A 15,042-nucleotide genomic window follows, 5' to 3' on the forward strand; every position below is an offset into this window, starting at 1 on the left:
TATAAAATGTAAATTAGTTTTATAAAATATAAATGTGTCTCAAGCTTTGTTAAAGTGTTTCACATCTTGTTAAATCGTTTTTTCTTTGGTAAAAGTGTTTTGCTAATGTAATTTTGTTTTATAAAATGTAATTTTGTTTTTATAAAATGTAAATTTGTCTCAAGCTTTGTTAAAGTGTTTCACACTTTGTAATTGTCGGTAGCCACCGTACAATGTTCCTTTAACAAAATGCTTTACAGTTCTGATTCACATTTTAAATCACTGAAAAAAGCTCTTTGCATTGGTGACATCACAGTTAATAAGCTGCAAATGATGCAGATGTCACATAAACTCTGTATATTTAATATACAAGTTATTTATAATTTAGACACTCCTGAATTAGGTTGTGAATTAAGGTAATGTGGAGACAGACGGTTTTGCAATGTCTCTTTAATCTCCAACCAGACCTGTGTGTTTATTATATCATTTCTACAAAAGAGATTGAGCCTTTAATTAAAGCGCCCTCATCAGGCAGGTGGGAGAGAATCCCCCGAGTCCTCCTGGGAGCTGCAGTTCTCTCCCTTCAGCTTCACCTGAACTCACACTCTGTCTCTGTTTCGCTCTCAGGCTGCACATTCCTGACAAATGAGGGTCATTATAAGTTTGAGAGCGCGGGGAGCTCATTAGAGGTCTCAGATCAGCACTGCCGCTGCTGTGATACACTTTAGTGAATACGCAGACTCTGAGCTGCAGAGCGACTCCCAAAACATCTGCACCAGCACACCACTGTTTCTAAAGTAAGGATTTTCACTTCCTGAATTTCTTGGTAATTGAAAAGTAACAGGATTGATTCGCCAGCAGTGACATTTCTGTGATCACATGAGCAGACTGAAGAGCCTGGAGCTTTTATTTTCAACATCTGTCAGAGGATTAGGAGGAAACAGAAGCTCCCACAGTCATTAAAGGAAAGCAACTTCATAAAACTCACTTCTTTAAAAGGATGTATTACATGGAGAACTACATGGAGTCTGCTGAGTGAGCACTGATCTAAGGCCCCTCACTATCCCAACATGTCAGCTTTCTCACAAAATCACTTCATTTGCAGTTTCTAAACATGAATGGTTCCAATTAACGGTTTGGTATGTGTAAATGCCTGAAGGCTGCATGGCCATTTAGAACTGATCCAATCAGATCAGATCCTGTCTCAATACGTCCGAGGGCATGTCCAGATTTCCTGAGATTTTCCTGATTAATCTAGACGCTTAAGTTATTAATGTGTCTATTTTGGTTCCATGGTTTTACTGAATAAAACATGAGAAGTGATGGTCACAATCAGCTTTAACTTCTTTCTTTTTGAATTCAGGAGGTGGCTATTTTTCATATACATTATACCAAATGATTCTGCAATAGGCAGGGTTGATTTTAGTTTTACTCAATGTGAAAAACATTAAACATGTAGTGATATATGTTATTTTTGAAGGTTAGGTGCAGCTGAATGACTCACATTTGTATAAGCCAATGAATGGATGGTTTACTTGTTTATGCAAGCATCTCAACACCAGTGAAAGTAAGTGTATACTGCTTCACTGTGTCCCGAGGTCAAATGAATAATAGCTTGTGAAACCTAAGCTGTACCTCAAATCAAATCATTGAACATTATACAATCCTTCAATATCTGCAGAGTTGTCCAATTGATTATTTAAAAGTAACAGATATTGTTTAGCCAGCAGCCACCAGTTTGGCATCCATATGTGAACAGAATATAAACTGCTGAGTGGAGAGCTGTCCATTAGCTCGGCCCCATCAGCTAGCTCCGCTCATTACTGCCCCTTCACCCTCATAAATTCATCCGCCGGACTGTTCTGCCTCCTCATCAGAGAACATCCAGTGTGAGCAGGCTGCAGGCTTCTGCTGCTCAGACTGCTCGTCTTATAGCTTTTAAATTATTAGCCTGGGTCTAACAAACACGGGCAGAAAGCTTTCTCTGCAAAACCGAAACACAATTTAAAAACCAAGTCTTTCTTTTTTTTGGATTGGTCTGGTTTCTTTTTGCAAACTACTAGTAAATAAAGTTAAATCTATCAACCATTTGCCAAATGTTAAGTATTAACTGTACTTTGGTTGATTCAAAAAGTTATATAAGGTCACTTAAAGAGTACTCAGCTGCAAGCTGGAAAAAATGTTCAGCACTGACATCAGAGGCTTGTTGACTGTTGACTGGAAGACAATCAAGCCCACAACCCCAAAACGACTAAAGGTAAGACACAGTAACAGATCCAGACAGTGACTGTGATACATCTGCTCATTTTCTTTCTTTACTTCTAATGATTTGCATGTTAACTTTAATGTTAACAGATGTCTTCAAATCTTTTGGGGATTTTTTTCAAATTAATTGTTGAGAGAATACAAAATCTCCAAATCAAACCTAAATTGTCAAATAGAAGAATAAACAAATACTTAAATAAATACACATAAAGAAAATAATGAATAATTTAAAGCTGTGCGTTATAATGACGTGCAAAGTGTAGCTAACTCATGAAATATTTTACTTTATCAAAACTAAGGCAAACAAAAAACTTTTTCGTTGCCCCTTACCTTTCAGATAACAGCCGGACATATGTGTAAAACAATAAATAATAAATGCACACTCAGTGCTGACCTGCACGACTACTTATAATTCAGCTGGACACGAAATCATTTGAAAGGGTTGAAAAAAAGAAACATTGTGCTTGACTTCAGTTTCCTGGAGGCAATAATATCTAATATTTAACACAGTAATAAATATGATTTACACAGCAGAGAGCCGTAGGTGGATAAAAAAGTGAAACGCAACAACAGAGTGTGAATACTGTGAGGAGAAGAGATCAGACAGACAGACAGACAGACAGGATATGACTCGCCTGTTGTCTGTGTGCGAGTCTGTGTTTGTTCTCTCAGAAACCGTCCTGGGAACACTGACGTATTTCAGGAATCTGCTCTCTCTACAGGAATCCATGTTCACTGCCTGCTGTCACTGTTAAATAAACAAACAGTGAGTAATCCATTTAGGAAAAAATCTAAGAATTCAATAAACCTTTTGTTTAGGACTTGCATTATCATAAAGCAAAATGAGCTTTTAATGATGAGTTCCCCTGTGGTTATTGATGTCTTAGAGGGTTCATTAAATGTCAATTATGATAGTGTTCTTATTTATGGTATCATAATAATCTATAAAAGTCATATAAAAATGACTAAATGCTTAAAAAGAACGGAAATTAAAGACCAAAGTCTATAACCTCTCTATCAGCTGCTATAACACGCCACAATAAGTGTTACACAGGAAAGAGAAGATACTAATAATTTAACCTTTTTCGGTTATAAATATAAAGGGACCATCTTGTGGACAAGCGACCTTCACGGCAATCCAGCTTTGATAAACAAGTTCACCGAAAGACCAACATTGTCAATCTGACATATTTAGGAAGCATTATTTGAAATCATTTTCCTTTAAAGTTTAGCTGCAGATTATGTGTTGAACTAAGGTGGAGCCTCCTTGGATATAAAGCAGGTGAGCACTGATTCATTCCCATATAAAACAAAATGATTTTTATTCTGGATTCGCTATTCGAAAACAGCACTAAGTGTTAATATTGTGCCAAAAAAACATTTAAAATTAAAAAACGAGTTGCATCTAGAAGATGATAATCAATTCATGTTTTTTTTCTATGTAATGGGATGAAAGAAAGCAGGAGTTTGGGTTGCTGCTGTTTCAACAGAAAGTTATTTTTCATTAAAGCGATGGCTGTAAGGGAGATTCTCCACATTAACAGGAAGGATGTCTGCAGAGGAGACGGCTCTCCAGTTTCTCCTTCTTTTTGTGAAATGACAACTGCAGTGTTTCACCGCTCCTCGTGTACATGAGGAGGAGAGCAGAAAGGCCAGCAGCACAGTGTTAATATTAGGTTCAGACATGCCGGGTTGTATCCTCACAATATCGTACCTCATAGCCTCTGAATGTTGGGGGGTGTTTGGGATAATATGCTTCTATCTTTGAGGGCAGGTTATCATTTTGTATTCCTTCAGGGTGTAAGTGAGCACATTTCTTCGTGGCCTGAAATGTTAAAGCTACGGTTCGATTTGAGCAGCAACTAAATATTATTATCTATATTATTGGACAATTGATTGTTTTCTTTGAAGCAAATCATTATTTGGTTTACAAGATGTCGGAAAATAATGAAAGCCATTTATAATGTCTTTAAATTGCTAATTGTGTGTCTTGTAGTCCCATACACAAAAATAATCAGAAACACATCAAAACACAAAGATGTGTTTCTGTATGCCTTAGAAGTCCTCACAAGTATAGAGGACTACGTTTGTGTGTGTGTTATGCGAGTGTGTGGGTACAGTTTGTCTAAAGAGTGGGAGTTTGTGCAGCATGGCAGCTGCCATGTTCACTTTCTGTTGTTTAATCACATTCTGCTCCAAGTGCTCACACACACACACACACACACACACACACACACACACACACACACACACACACACACACACACACACACACACACACACACACACACACACACACACACACACACACACACACACACACACACACACACACAAAACGAGTCTTGGTACACGCACAATTAACACAGGGAAAAAGAGAGAGACGAAAACATTCAAGTTAAATCACCTACGGTACAAACTTATACTGTCTGGTACACACGTATACTGTATACACACACACACACACACACACACACACACACACACACACACACACACACACACACACACACACACACACACACACACACACACACACACACACACACACACACACACACACACACACACACACACACACACACACACACACACACACACACACACACACACACACACAGTCCAGCTGACTGGCCTTCGAGAGCTCACTGTCTCACCACTGATTCACAAAGGCATGCCGGAAATAAACAATGAACACAGAGGATAGAGCGAGGTAGGGAGAGAGAGACCAGAGGGGGGGGGGGGATGGGTGGGAGGGCAGGGGGAGGATGTGGGATCCTTTTAATCCCATTATAACGTTTATATTAAGAGGAGTAATTACTCAACCCTTCATTAGGATTTTGTTCTTCCTGAGACTCGCTGCAGGGCAGAGAGGACTAAAGAGCAGAGCTGCAGCTGTCCACACACACAGCGCCGCGGCTGTGTTTACACACTCAGGGACAAACGCATTGTTTCCACATTCTGAGGCGTGCAGGCATTAGTGCAAATAGCTTGTGCAAAATATTAAGTGGAGATTATAAAAGAGTATTGCGAGGAAAAAATAAGCTAGTCATCACCGACATAAATAGATCCAAAAAACATATGTGTCGTTAAAATACATAGGTACTCTAAACAGTCAGGAAGCATGATGCAAGGCTGAAGTTCTCCTTTTTTCAGATTTTCCCGCAAAAAACGATATGAAACCAAATGAGCTCAAGAAATGTTCTCAGTTGAATAAGACACATTCTTGCTGACAGTTGCGGCACAGTGCTTTGTAACTAGATGTTGGACATGTGGACATTATAGCAGCTTATATTAGCTTATATTATATTATAGCAGCTTCAGGTACAAGTGAGACGGTGAAATACGAAGCAGAGGCCAGTATTACACAAAGCTCTATACTGTAGTTTGAAGGCTTTTCAAACACCAACACACTACATGGGATGAACTCTACAAAGTGACCACAGCGACAATTATTTCCTCCTCCATTGTGACCATCTGCAGGTGAAGAGTGAAGACACAGTTTCTTTTCATGTTTGGAAATAATACTCTTAATGTGTGATAGCACATATCTGATTTGCCCATGCCACTTCTTCACCAAAAAGTTAGCCTGCATTTATTTATGGCAGATGCTATTTGCACCCGGGTGTCCGTAGCTAATAATGCTATTTGCACTCGGGTGTCCGGAGCTAATAATGTTAATTATACTCGGGTGTCCGTAGCTAATAATGTTATTTATACTCGGGTGTCCGTAGCTAATAATGTTAATTATACTCGGGTGTCCGTAGCTAATAATGCTATTTGCACTCGGGTGTCCGTAGCTAATAATGTTATTTATACTCGGGTGTCCGTAGCTAATAATGCTATTTGCACTCGGGTGTCCGGAGCTAATAATGTTAATTATACTCGGGTGTCCGTAGCTAATAATGCTATTTACACTCGGGTGTCGGTAGCTAATAATGTTATTTATACCCGGGTGTCCGTAGCTAATAATGCTATTTACACCCAGGTGTCCGTAGCTAATAATGCTATTTACACCCAGGTGTCCGTAGCTAATAATGCTATTTACACCCAGGTGTCCGTAGCTAATAATGTTATTTACACCCGGGTTACACATTAGATACTATTTGGATGTCTAGGTATTTATAGAAATGTTTATTTGATAACTTCATTCCCTTGTGCTGCTGCGTCAAATTGTAATTTCCCTATGATGGATGTGTAAAGGCACATCTTAACTTAATCAGAATCAGAAAACTTTTATTTTAATCAGGAGAGACGGTTTTGATGTAAGAATACATATCTATTGCCAGAAACACACAAATGAATGTAATGGGGTGTTGGCGATTAGGCCCAGGGGCGCCGCCAGGGATTTTGGGCCCCATGAAAATATATCACATTGGGCCCCACCACCAGGCACAGGCCACGCAAACCAAGCACAATTGCTGTAACCACACCTCCAGAACTCAACCGACTCGTTTATGCTTTAAATAACTCTACCTGCACAGGCTTGCATCTATCTTGTAGTCCAATACTAAGCGATCAATATTTACTGACACTGAGCTGTGAATATATAACACTGTGCAGACTGCAAATTCTACTGCAACATTCTGCTGCAGCAGAATTCACTATTTGATATAACACTAACATTCCTGACAATAGACCTCAATAGTCATCTTTTATGGTGTACATGCCTTTTTAATAACATTTTTGAATGGAACATTCATAAATCAAAAATAAATATAACTTAAATATACATGACCACTTAAATTAAAATAAAGTGAACATTAACAATATTATAATTTATAAAAATGCTATCACAAAAAAAAACAAGCAGCAGATTTTCTAATTAAATATACATACCAACTACAAAATAAGCGGGTATTAAAGTGTAAATGGACAACAAAACGGAAATGGAAAGGAAAAGGCCTGATGGTGGTGCAGGGTCGGCGTCATGGGTGGGCATTCGCGGGCCATGCCCCCCCAAATGAGTCACTGTGCCCCCCCTGCCAGGCCAGGCAAGCCCTGCCACTTTGCCGTTTTTTTAATATATTTTTTTATCATATTATAAGTGAAAACGTTTCCACTAAATCTTTTTTGTGTGAAATAAATCAGAAATAAAGAATATAAATAAAAAACACAGCCTGAGGTGTGCTCACTGGTGATTGGTGTGTTTCTTGACCAATGACCCCGGCCTTTGATTTGTTGTTATTAATTCAAAAAAATGCGCGCATAATTAGCAAGTCAGTGAGACGAAGCTAATGCTCGGACTGTCGGACAGTAATAAAGTAATGGATATACGTAAATGGCTGCAAGGTGCAGCTGCTACACGGCCTCCTCCTACTCCTCCACCTCCTGAAAACGAAGGGAATAATGCACCCATCTCCAGCATCGCCGGCGGCACTACCTCTGAAGAGCTGGAGCCGTGCTCTTCGACCAGCCAACCTGCTAGCCAAGCCCATCCACCTGCTGCAGCTAACGTTAGCGCTGGAATTCAACAACCCATAGATGATATTGGAACTGGTCAGCCCAAACCAATCTTCTTAAAACAGTACCCTTACAGCATCCTCACTGGCAGGAGGCGTTCGTTTGTCTCTGCTTGGTATCACAACCGAGACTGGCTTGAATACAGTGTCAAGGCCGATGCTGCATTTTGTTTCTGCCGTCGGCAGTCTAGCAAAACCCGGAGAATGGATGCATTTATGTCTGTTGGCTTCCGTAACTGGAAAAATGCGGTGGAGAGAGACAAGGGATTTCAGAAACATGCAAATTCAAAGGAGCATCTCTCTTGCTATGCAATGTGGAAGGAGCGAGAGAGGCGTGCCAGGACTGGAAAGGAGATTTCTACACTTGTTAACGCAGACCAACTACGAAAAAACAGGTATTATATCTCCTCTCTTATTGATTTCTGGTGGAAATTTAAACCAGCTGCCTTTACGAGGGAAGATAGAGGCTTTTGATAACATGTCAGAGGGGACTGCGGTCAAGCCAGCCGTCTTTCACTTTTGCGTGGTCAAACCAGCCGCCCCTGTATTTTGAGTGCGCGATTAGTTACAGGTTTACGGTAATGCATTAAAACAACCCTGGGAAGCTGTTGTAATTGACTGAAGTGACTTTCGAATACATTTTCGAATACATAAGTACATACATACATAAGTAGTTTATGAAACTGCCAGTTTTGTACTTAGTACTTCTTAGAGTACTTGCAAACATAATATGAAGTACTTTTACTGTGTACTTTTCAGTAATTTGAGTTTCAAAGTCCCCCCCAGAGAACAAGAATGAGCATTTTTGTCTAACTTTGGTGTGGGATAAAAAGCATTTCTTCCATAAGTAGTTTATGAAACTGCCAGTTTTGTACTTAGTACTTCTTAGAGTACTTGCAAACATAATATGAAGTACTTTTACTGTGCACTTTTCAGTAATTTGAGTTTCAAAGCCCCCCCCAGAGAACAAGAATGAGCATTTTTGTCTAACTTTGGTGTGGGATAAAAAGCATTTCTTCCATAAGTAGTTTATGAAACTGCCAGTTTTGTACTTAGTACTTCTTAGACTACTTGCACAAATAATTTGAAGTACTTTTACTGTGTACTTTTCAGTAATTTGAGTTTCAAAGTCCCCCCCAGAGAACAAGAATGAGCATTTTTGTCTAACTTTGGTGTGGGATAAAAAGCATTTCTTCCATAAGTAGTTTATGAAACTGCCAGTTTTGTACTTAGTACTTCTTAGACTACTTGCACAAATAATTTGAAGTACTTTTACTGTGTACTTTTCAGTAATTTGAGTTTCAAAGTCCCCCCCAGAGAACAAGAATGAGCATTTTTGTCTAACTTTGGTGTGGGATAAAAAGCATTTCTTCCATAAGTAGTTTATGAAACTGCCAGTTTTGTACTTAGTACTTCTTAGACTACTTGCAAACATAATATGAAGTACTTTTACTGTGTACTTTTCAGTAATTTGAGTTTCAAAGTCCCCTCCAGAGAACAAGAATGAGCATTTTTGTCTAACTTTGGTGTGGGATAAAAAGCATTTCTTCCATAAGTAGTTTATGAAACTGCCAGTTTTGTACTTAGTACTTCTTAGAGTACTTGCAAACATAATATGAAGTACTTTTACTGTGTACTTTTCAGTAATTTGAGTTTCAAAGCCCCCCCCAGAGAACAAGAATGAGCATTTTTGTCTAACTTTGGTGTGGGATAAAAAGCATTTCTTCCATAAGTAGTTTATAAAACTGCCAGTTTTGTACTTAGTACTTCTTAGACTACTTGCAAACATAATATGAAGTACTTTTACTGTGTACTTTTTCAGTAATTTGAGTTTCAAAGTCCCCCCCAGAGAACAAGATTGAGCATTTTCGTCTAACTTTGGTGTGGGATAAAAATAATTTCTTCCATAAGTAGTTTATAAAACTGCCAGTTTTGTACTTAGTACTTCTTAGACTACTTGCAAACATAATATGAAGTACTTTTACTGTGTACTTTTCAGTAATTTGAGTTTCAAAGTCCCCCCCAGAGAACAAGAATGAGCATTTTTGTCTAACTTTGGTGTGGGATAAAAAGCATTTCTTCCATAAGTAGTTTATGAAACTGCCAGTTTTGTACTTAGTACTTCTTAGACTACTTGCAAACATAATATGAAGTACTTTTACTGTGTACTTTTTCAGTAATTTGAGTTTCAAAGTCCCCCCCAGAGAACAAGATTGAGCATTTTCGTCTAACTTTGGTGTGGGATAAAAATAATTTCTTCCATAAGTAGTTTATAAAACTGCCAGTTTTGTACTTAGTACTTCTTAGACTACTTGCAAACATAATATGAAGTACTTTTACTGTGTACTTTTCAGTAATTTGAGTTTCAAAGTCCCCCCCAGAGAACAAGAATGAGCATTTTTGTCTAACTTTGGTGTGGGATAAAAAGCATTTCTTCCATAAGTAGTTTATGAAACTGCCAGTTTTGTACTTAGTACTTCTTAGAGTACTTGCAAACATAATATGAAGTACTTTTACTGTGTACTTTTTCAGTAATTTGAGTTTCAAAGTCCCCCCCAGAGAACAAGATTGAGCATTTTCGTCTAACTTTGGTGTGGGATAAAAATAATTTCTTCCATAAGTAGTTTATAAAACTGCCAGTTTTGTACTTAGTACTTCTTAGACTACTTGCAAACATAATATGAAGTACTTTTACTGTGTACTTTTTCAGTAATTTGAGTTTCAAAGTCCCCCCCAGAGAACAAGATTGAGCATTTTCGTCTAACTTTGGTGTGGGATAAAAATAATTTCTTCCATAAGTAGTTTATGAAACTGCCAGTTTTGTACTTAGTACTTCTTAGACTACTTGCACAAATAATTTGAAGTACTTTTACTGTGTACTTTTCAGTAATTTGAGTTTCAAAGTCCCCCCCAGAGAACAAGAATGAGCATTTTTGTCTAACTTTGGTGTGGGATAAAAAGCATTTCTTCCATAAGTAGTTTATGAAACTGCCAGTTTTGTATTTAGTACTTCTTAGACTACTTGCAAACATAATATGAAAATGAAAATGAAAATGAAAGCTTATCAACTGAAACACTGTCATTCAGTGATTGTGTATGTATGAAAAAAACAGGCAAACAGATTTTTCCCCCTTTTTCTTTATTCTTCTGCCCTAGTTGCAGAGAAAGCAATTCCAATTGCTTGCCCTGGCTTCTTGGAGTTGGTCCTGATTCATCCCCAAGCACTGCTCATGGAACCATCTTTCACAGGTGTCACACTGTATCTGTAAAATGAAATGAGTGACCATCAAATCTGATACATCTTGTCATCGGAAATGATGAAGTAATGAAGTGCAATAGAGAATAATTTGGGCAAAATTAGATTCATGTCAACTTTATTACATGTAGCTATATTCTGTAGCATACTCGCCTCAAACACCAGTTTCATATCTGAAAATAACTATATTATGTCTCCATTTTCAGTTTTTCAAATACAAATGTTTTTGAGGTAGTTATAGCTAGAAGATTTATAGTTCTGGGAAAACCCCATGTTGCATCACTATAATGTAGTTACCTTTTGGTATTCTTAATTGGTCAGTTATGTATTGCATATGACCTGCTTCTCCCTGCTTCCCATATTTTGATAGTGACTTACAGGATGTTGGTGTGTGAAAGAGGACAACAGCAGATAACACAACAAACGTCTTTCCAAGTGGTCCGTTTTCCATTAGGAGTGTTGCCTCAAGGTATAACTTGGTTTCCAGGCCTGATCTGGTGGACATGTACCGTCAGTCTCCCAGCGGCGTAGAGTGAGGTGGAGGAACCGCGGGGTGCGTTAATTCAGTGCCCCATATTGCTATTTTCCAAACTATTGTAGCTTTGTCATATTTGTCAACGCTGCATTGAGGCTATTGTCATCATGTGGGTGGACTTAGGCTCAAACCTGGGGTGAAGTTACACTTTAATTGAATATGTTGCTATTAGACATGATTAGAATTGTCAGTATCCCTATTCCACTGCTCATCACATTTTATATTCTCTCTGTTCATTATATGTGTAAACAATGTATATGTCAAGGGGAGAACACTGAGGCATGAACTCAATTGCACGACTCAAAACTCAGACTCAGATAGCGTTTCAAAATAAAGACTTTACTGGAATTTGCACAGTAATAAAACAAGGAAAACAAAACCACTCTTTCGAGGAAAACTATAATGCGATCTATAGCATAGGTCCGTGAAAGGTCCGTGAAAAGGTCCGTGAGGTAAGCCGATACGTGGTCTTCGAGAGACAACGAACTGACAATTAACAGGAGGGAGCTAACACAATATATACACAGGTAAAGGGGACACAGTTGGAAACAATCAGGGCGGGGAAAATAATCAAGGACGCAGGAGACAGAAAAGGGGCGGGGAGCGTGGAGGCCTGAAATGAGAGGAAGAAATAATTAAGGGTATAGACATAAAGCACAAGACAAAGGGACATGACAACTCTAACATAAAGAATAAACTTTCACAATAAGTTTCTTGGACATGACAGTATATGCATTACCATTTATCTGAGAGAAGTTGTCTTGACTGTTTTTTTAGTAAATCAATTTATATTGGTTCCAGTCATTTTGAATAGAGTTAATGTGTGTGGGCTGCAGCTGGGGCGATGCACGAGGTTGCCGTAAAAAAATTATTCAGCATGCGCTGAAAAGTAGAAATCGAAGTATGGCCCTGCGGCGTTTTCGCTGGACCGCCTGATCTGGATAGACCCAGTGACTCAACAGTTTTGTAAATACATCTAATATCATAAATTGAATTTGATTAGAATATGATGAAGCACTATTATAACTACACTACGACAAACACTCACCCAATCTGTAGTGGGAGGCCCAGATCCTGGGGGCTTTGAGGCAGAGCACATTGCACAGTTGTTCTCCATGTTAAACACTGCAGGAAAGAAAATATGTTATTTAGACATACTGTATATGTATACAGTTAACAGTTTATTGGCAGCAGAAGTGCAGTCAAATTCTATGCAGCTGTTCAGCTGTAAATTATAGCTTATGAACTCTAAATGGATCATGAATGGGATCATCAACACAGGTTTAATATGTTTTTAAGGATGGATGTTTTAAAAAGAAGACTATGTACACAGTGTGAACAGAACAACATATAAGCAGACATACATAAACAATCCGTAATATTCTAAACATTACTAGGCAATGACCTGTATGCAACAAATTTAAAAATGCAGCAATTTATATTTGTCACTGTTTCACTCTAAGCCCTGTTTTGTGTTCCATATTTCACCCATGCCTCCTGCCGCTCTGCCTGTAAGCTTCTGTTTTTTTTCAATAAACCACCTATAAACTGTTCCTGGATGCCTGGTACAATCGGTATTCGTTTCCTCTTCCCTGCTCTCCTGACACAAACCGTGACAGTTTAAGTGTCAGTATTTACATTCCTTATTGCAGCAGGAAAAAAAGTTATTCTTCAACTGTTAATGTCTCAATGGAGTGTGTGTGAGAGAAATATAAGTTATGGGTTCAACTGAGATATGTATGGAATATTTGGTTTGGGCCCTGTGCTTAAAATCAATGATGCTGTCGGCTATAAATGCAGTAGTGTGTGGACTCAAAGGCAATTTTACAGGCTGTAGTTATTGTAGATTTGTTTGATTGCATTGGATTAATAGAAGTTCATCATTTCCATAACAACTAACTAAGAACCATAACGTAAAGCAGGACAAATGACTTACAAACCTGAACCATTGAGTATTGAAAGTGCAAACTTTCTCCTCTCACAAGCCATCTCCTTTTTGGATGTCCCAAAGGACATAACTGGTAATGCAGGAAAGGCCTCCATCACTGCTCTTGCCATCTACACACCAACACACAGAATCACACTTGTCATCTGCGCTACATTGTTTTTGCCAGTAAAATTCCAAAATTGAATTGATATTTCAATAAAAATGATCAAACTATTAATAACTAATAGTTGTAATGAGGTAATTAACACAACTTGAAGAATGTACATGACAAACTACATGGGCTGTGTCAACAACCAGCCCTCTCATCAGTTTTACACAATTCCCCTAAAAAATAAACTGAAAATTGATAATTCAGAAACTAATGACTTATTTTTTAACATCATTGACTATTTTATACTTTAAACTTGTATAATAATCAAGACACTGAAATAAATATAAGAATATGTAGCAGAAGCATAAATATTACTTATAGTAGTTAAAGTAAAAAACTACGTTACCATGGTAACAATGACCCCACAGCTACTGCCATCACGTTGAACTGGATGGTGCATGGTTGCTCCTCTCCATTTGACAGTCCCCCAGTCCTCCTTGCCATAGCAGGTCCTCCTCATCTTGAAGTATTCCCTTTGTAAAACACATTGTGGAATAGTCTCTAATGTAACTCCCAACAGAAACATGTAGAATAAAAATCTTTAAATATTGTGTAAAATAAAAACACTCCATCCGAACAGTATGGACACTGAAAAATATTGTAGGTTACCTTGCTTACTGAGCTACTTCATTTACAATTGTGTACACAGATACTAAGGGCGGGATAAGGAAATATCATTTAAAAAACAGCTGAGACCACCAAGCACAAAATAAATGCTTCAGTGGTGTGGGTTTGGGAACTTCTGTTAACATACTTGTACATGTTTACTTAAACACAAAGCACTAAATATAATTCTAAGATCACTTTATATCTAATTTGCTGACTTACCGTACTCTTTTCGCAGCATTTTCCGAGTCTGCTTTCTCTTTGGAATTTGCCGCTGGATCCACCAAAAATACTGATGTTATGGCGGGAAATAAGTACTAAAAAAAAAAGTGATGTTATTTCAAAACAGCATCAAACATATATACATATTTAAATGAAAGGGATTTCTGAATGAAAACAATCACTAACCAGCAACTTCCAGTGTGTTCTTTCAATATTTACAAAGGCGATCACGGCTTGATAATCATTAAAGTTGATCTATAACAGCAATAAAAATACTTTTTTTTAAGTTTTCCTAGGAATATGATGCCTTATTTTATTAAAAATAAATCATGGTGTTTCAATTTGTATATTAAATTACAAAATAGAAAACCCAAAGTTACTGAAAAGTACACAGTAAAAGTACTTCAAATTATTTGTGCAAGTAGTCTAAGAAGTACTAAGTACAAAACTGGCAGTTTCATAAACTACTTATGGAAGAAATGCTTTTTATCCCACACCAAAGTTAGACGAAAATGCTCATTCTTGTTCTCTGGGGGGGACTTTGAAACTCAAATTACTGAAAAGTACACAGTAAAAGTACTTCATATTATGTTTGCAAGTAGTCTAAGAAGTACTAAG

At 37.8% G+C, this 15,042-nt stretch overlaps 1 protein-coding gene across 1 annotated transcript; it reads right to left on the bottom strand.

Moving 5' to 3' along the window:
- Positions 1–10,739: 10,739 nt before the first annotated feature.
- Positions 10,740–14,816, bottom strand: LOC307035295 (uncharacterized protein). Its single transcript, XM_079674426.1, has 6 exons — positions 14,611–14,816; positions 14,425–14,519; positions 13,943–14,069; positions 13,438–13,555; positions 12,546–12,622; positions 10,740–10,969 (listed from the first exon to the last, which is right to left on the bottom strand). Exons 3-6 carry the CDS (start codon positions 14,054–14,056, stop codon positions 10,859–10,861), a joined length of 420 nt encoding a protein of 139 aa, XP_079530552.1. The 5' UTR covers positions 14,057–14,069; positions 14,425–14,519; positions 14,611–14,816; the 3' UTR covers positions 10,740–10,858.
- Between the last annotated feature and the right edge of the window lie 226 nt (positions 14,817–15,042).

Source organism: Notothenia rossii (assembly GCF_949606895.1).
Source record: "Notothenia rossii genome assembly, chromosome: 4".
NCBI classification, from domain to species: domain Eukaryota; kingdom Metazoa; phylum Chordata; class Actinopteri; order Perciformes; family Nototheniidae; genus Notothenia; species Notothenia rossii.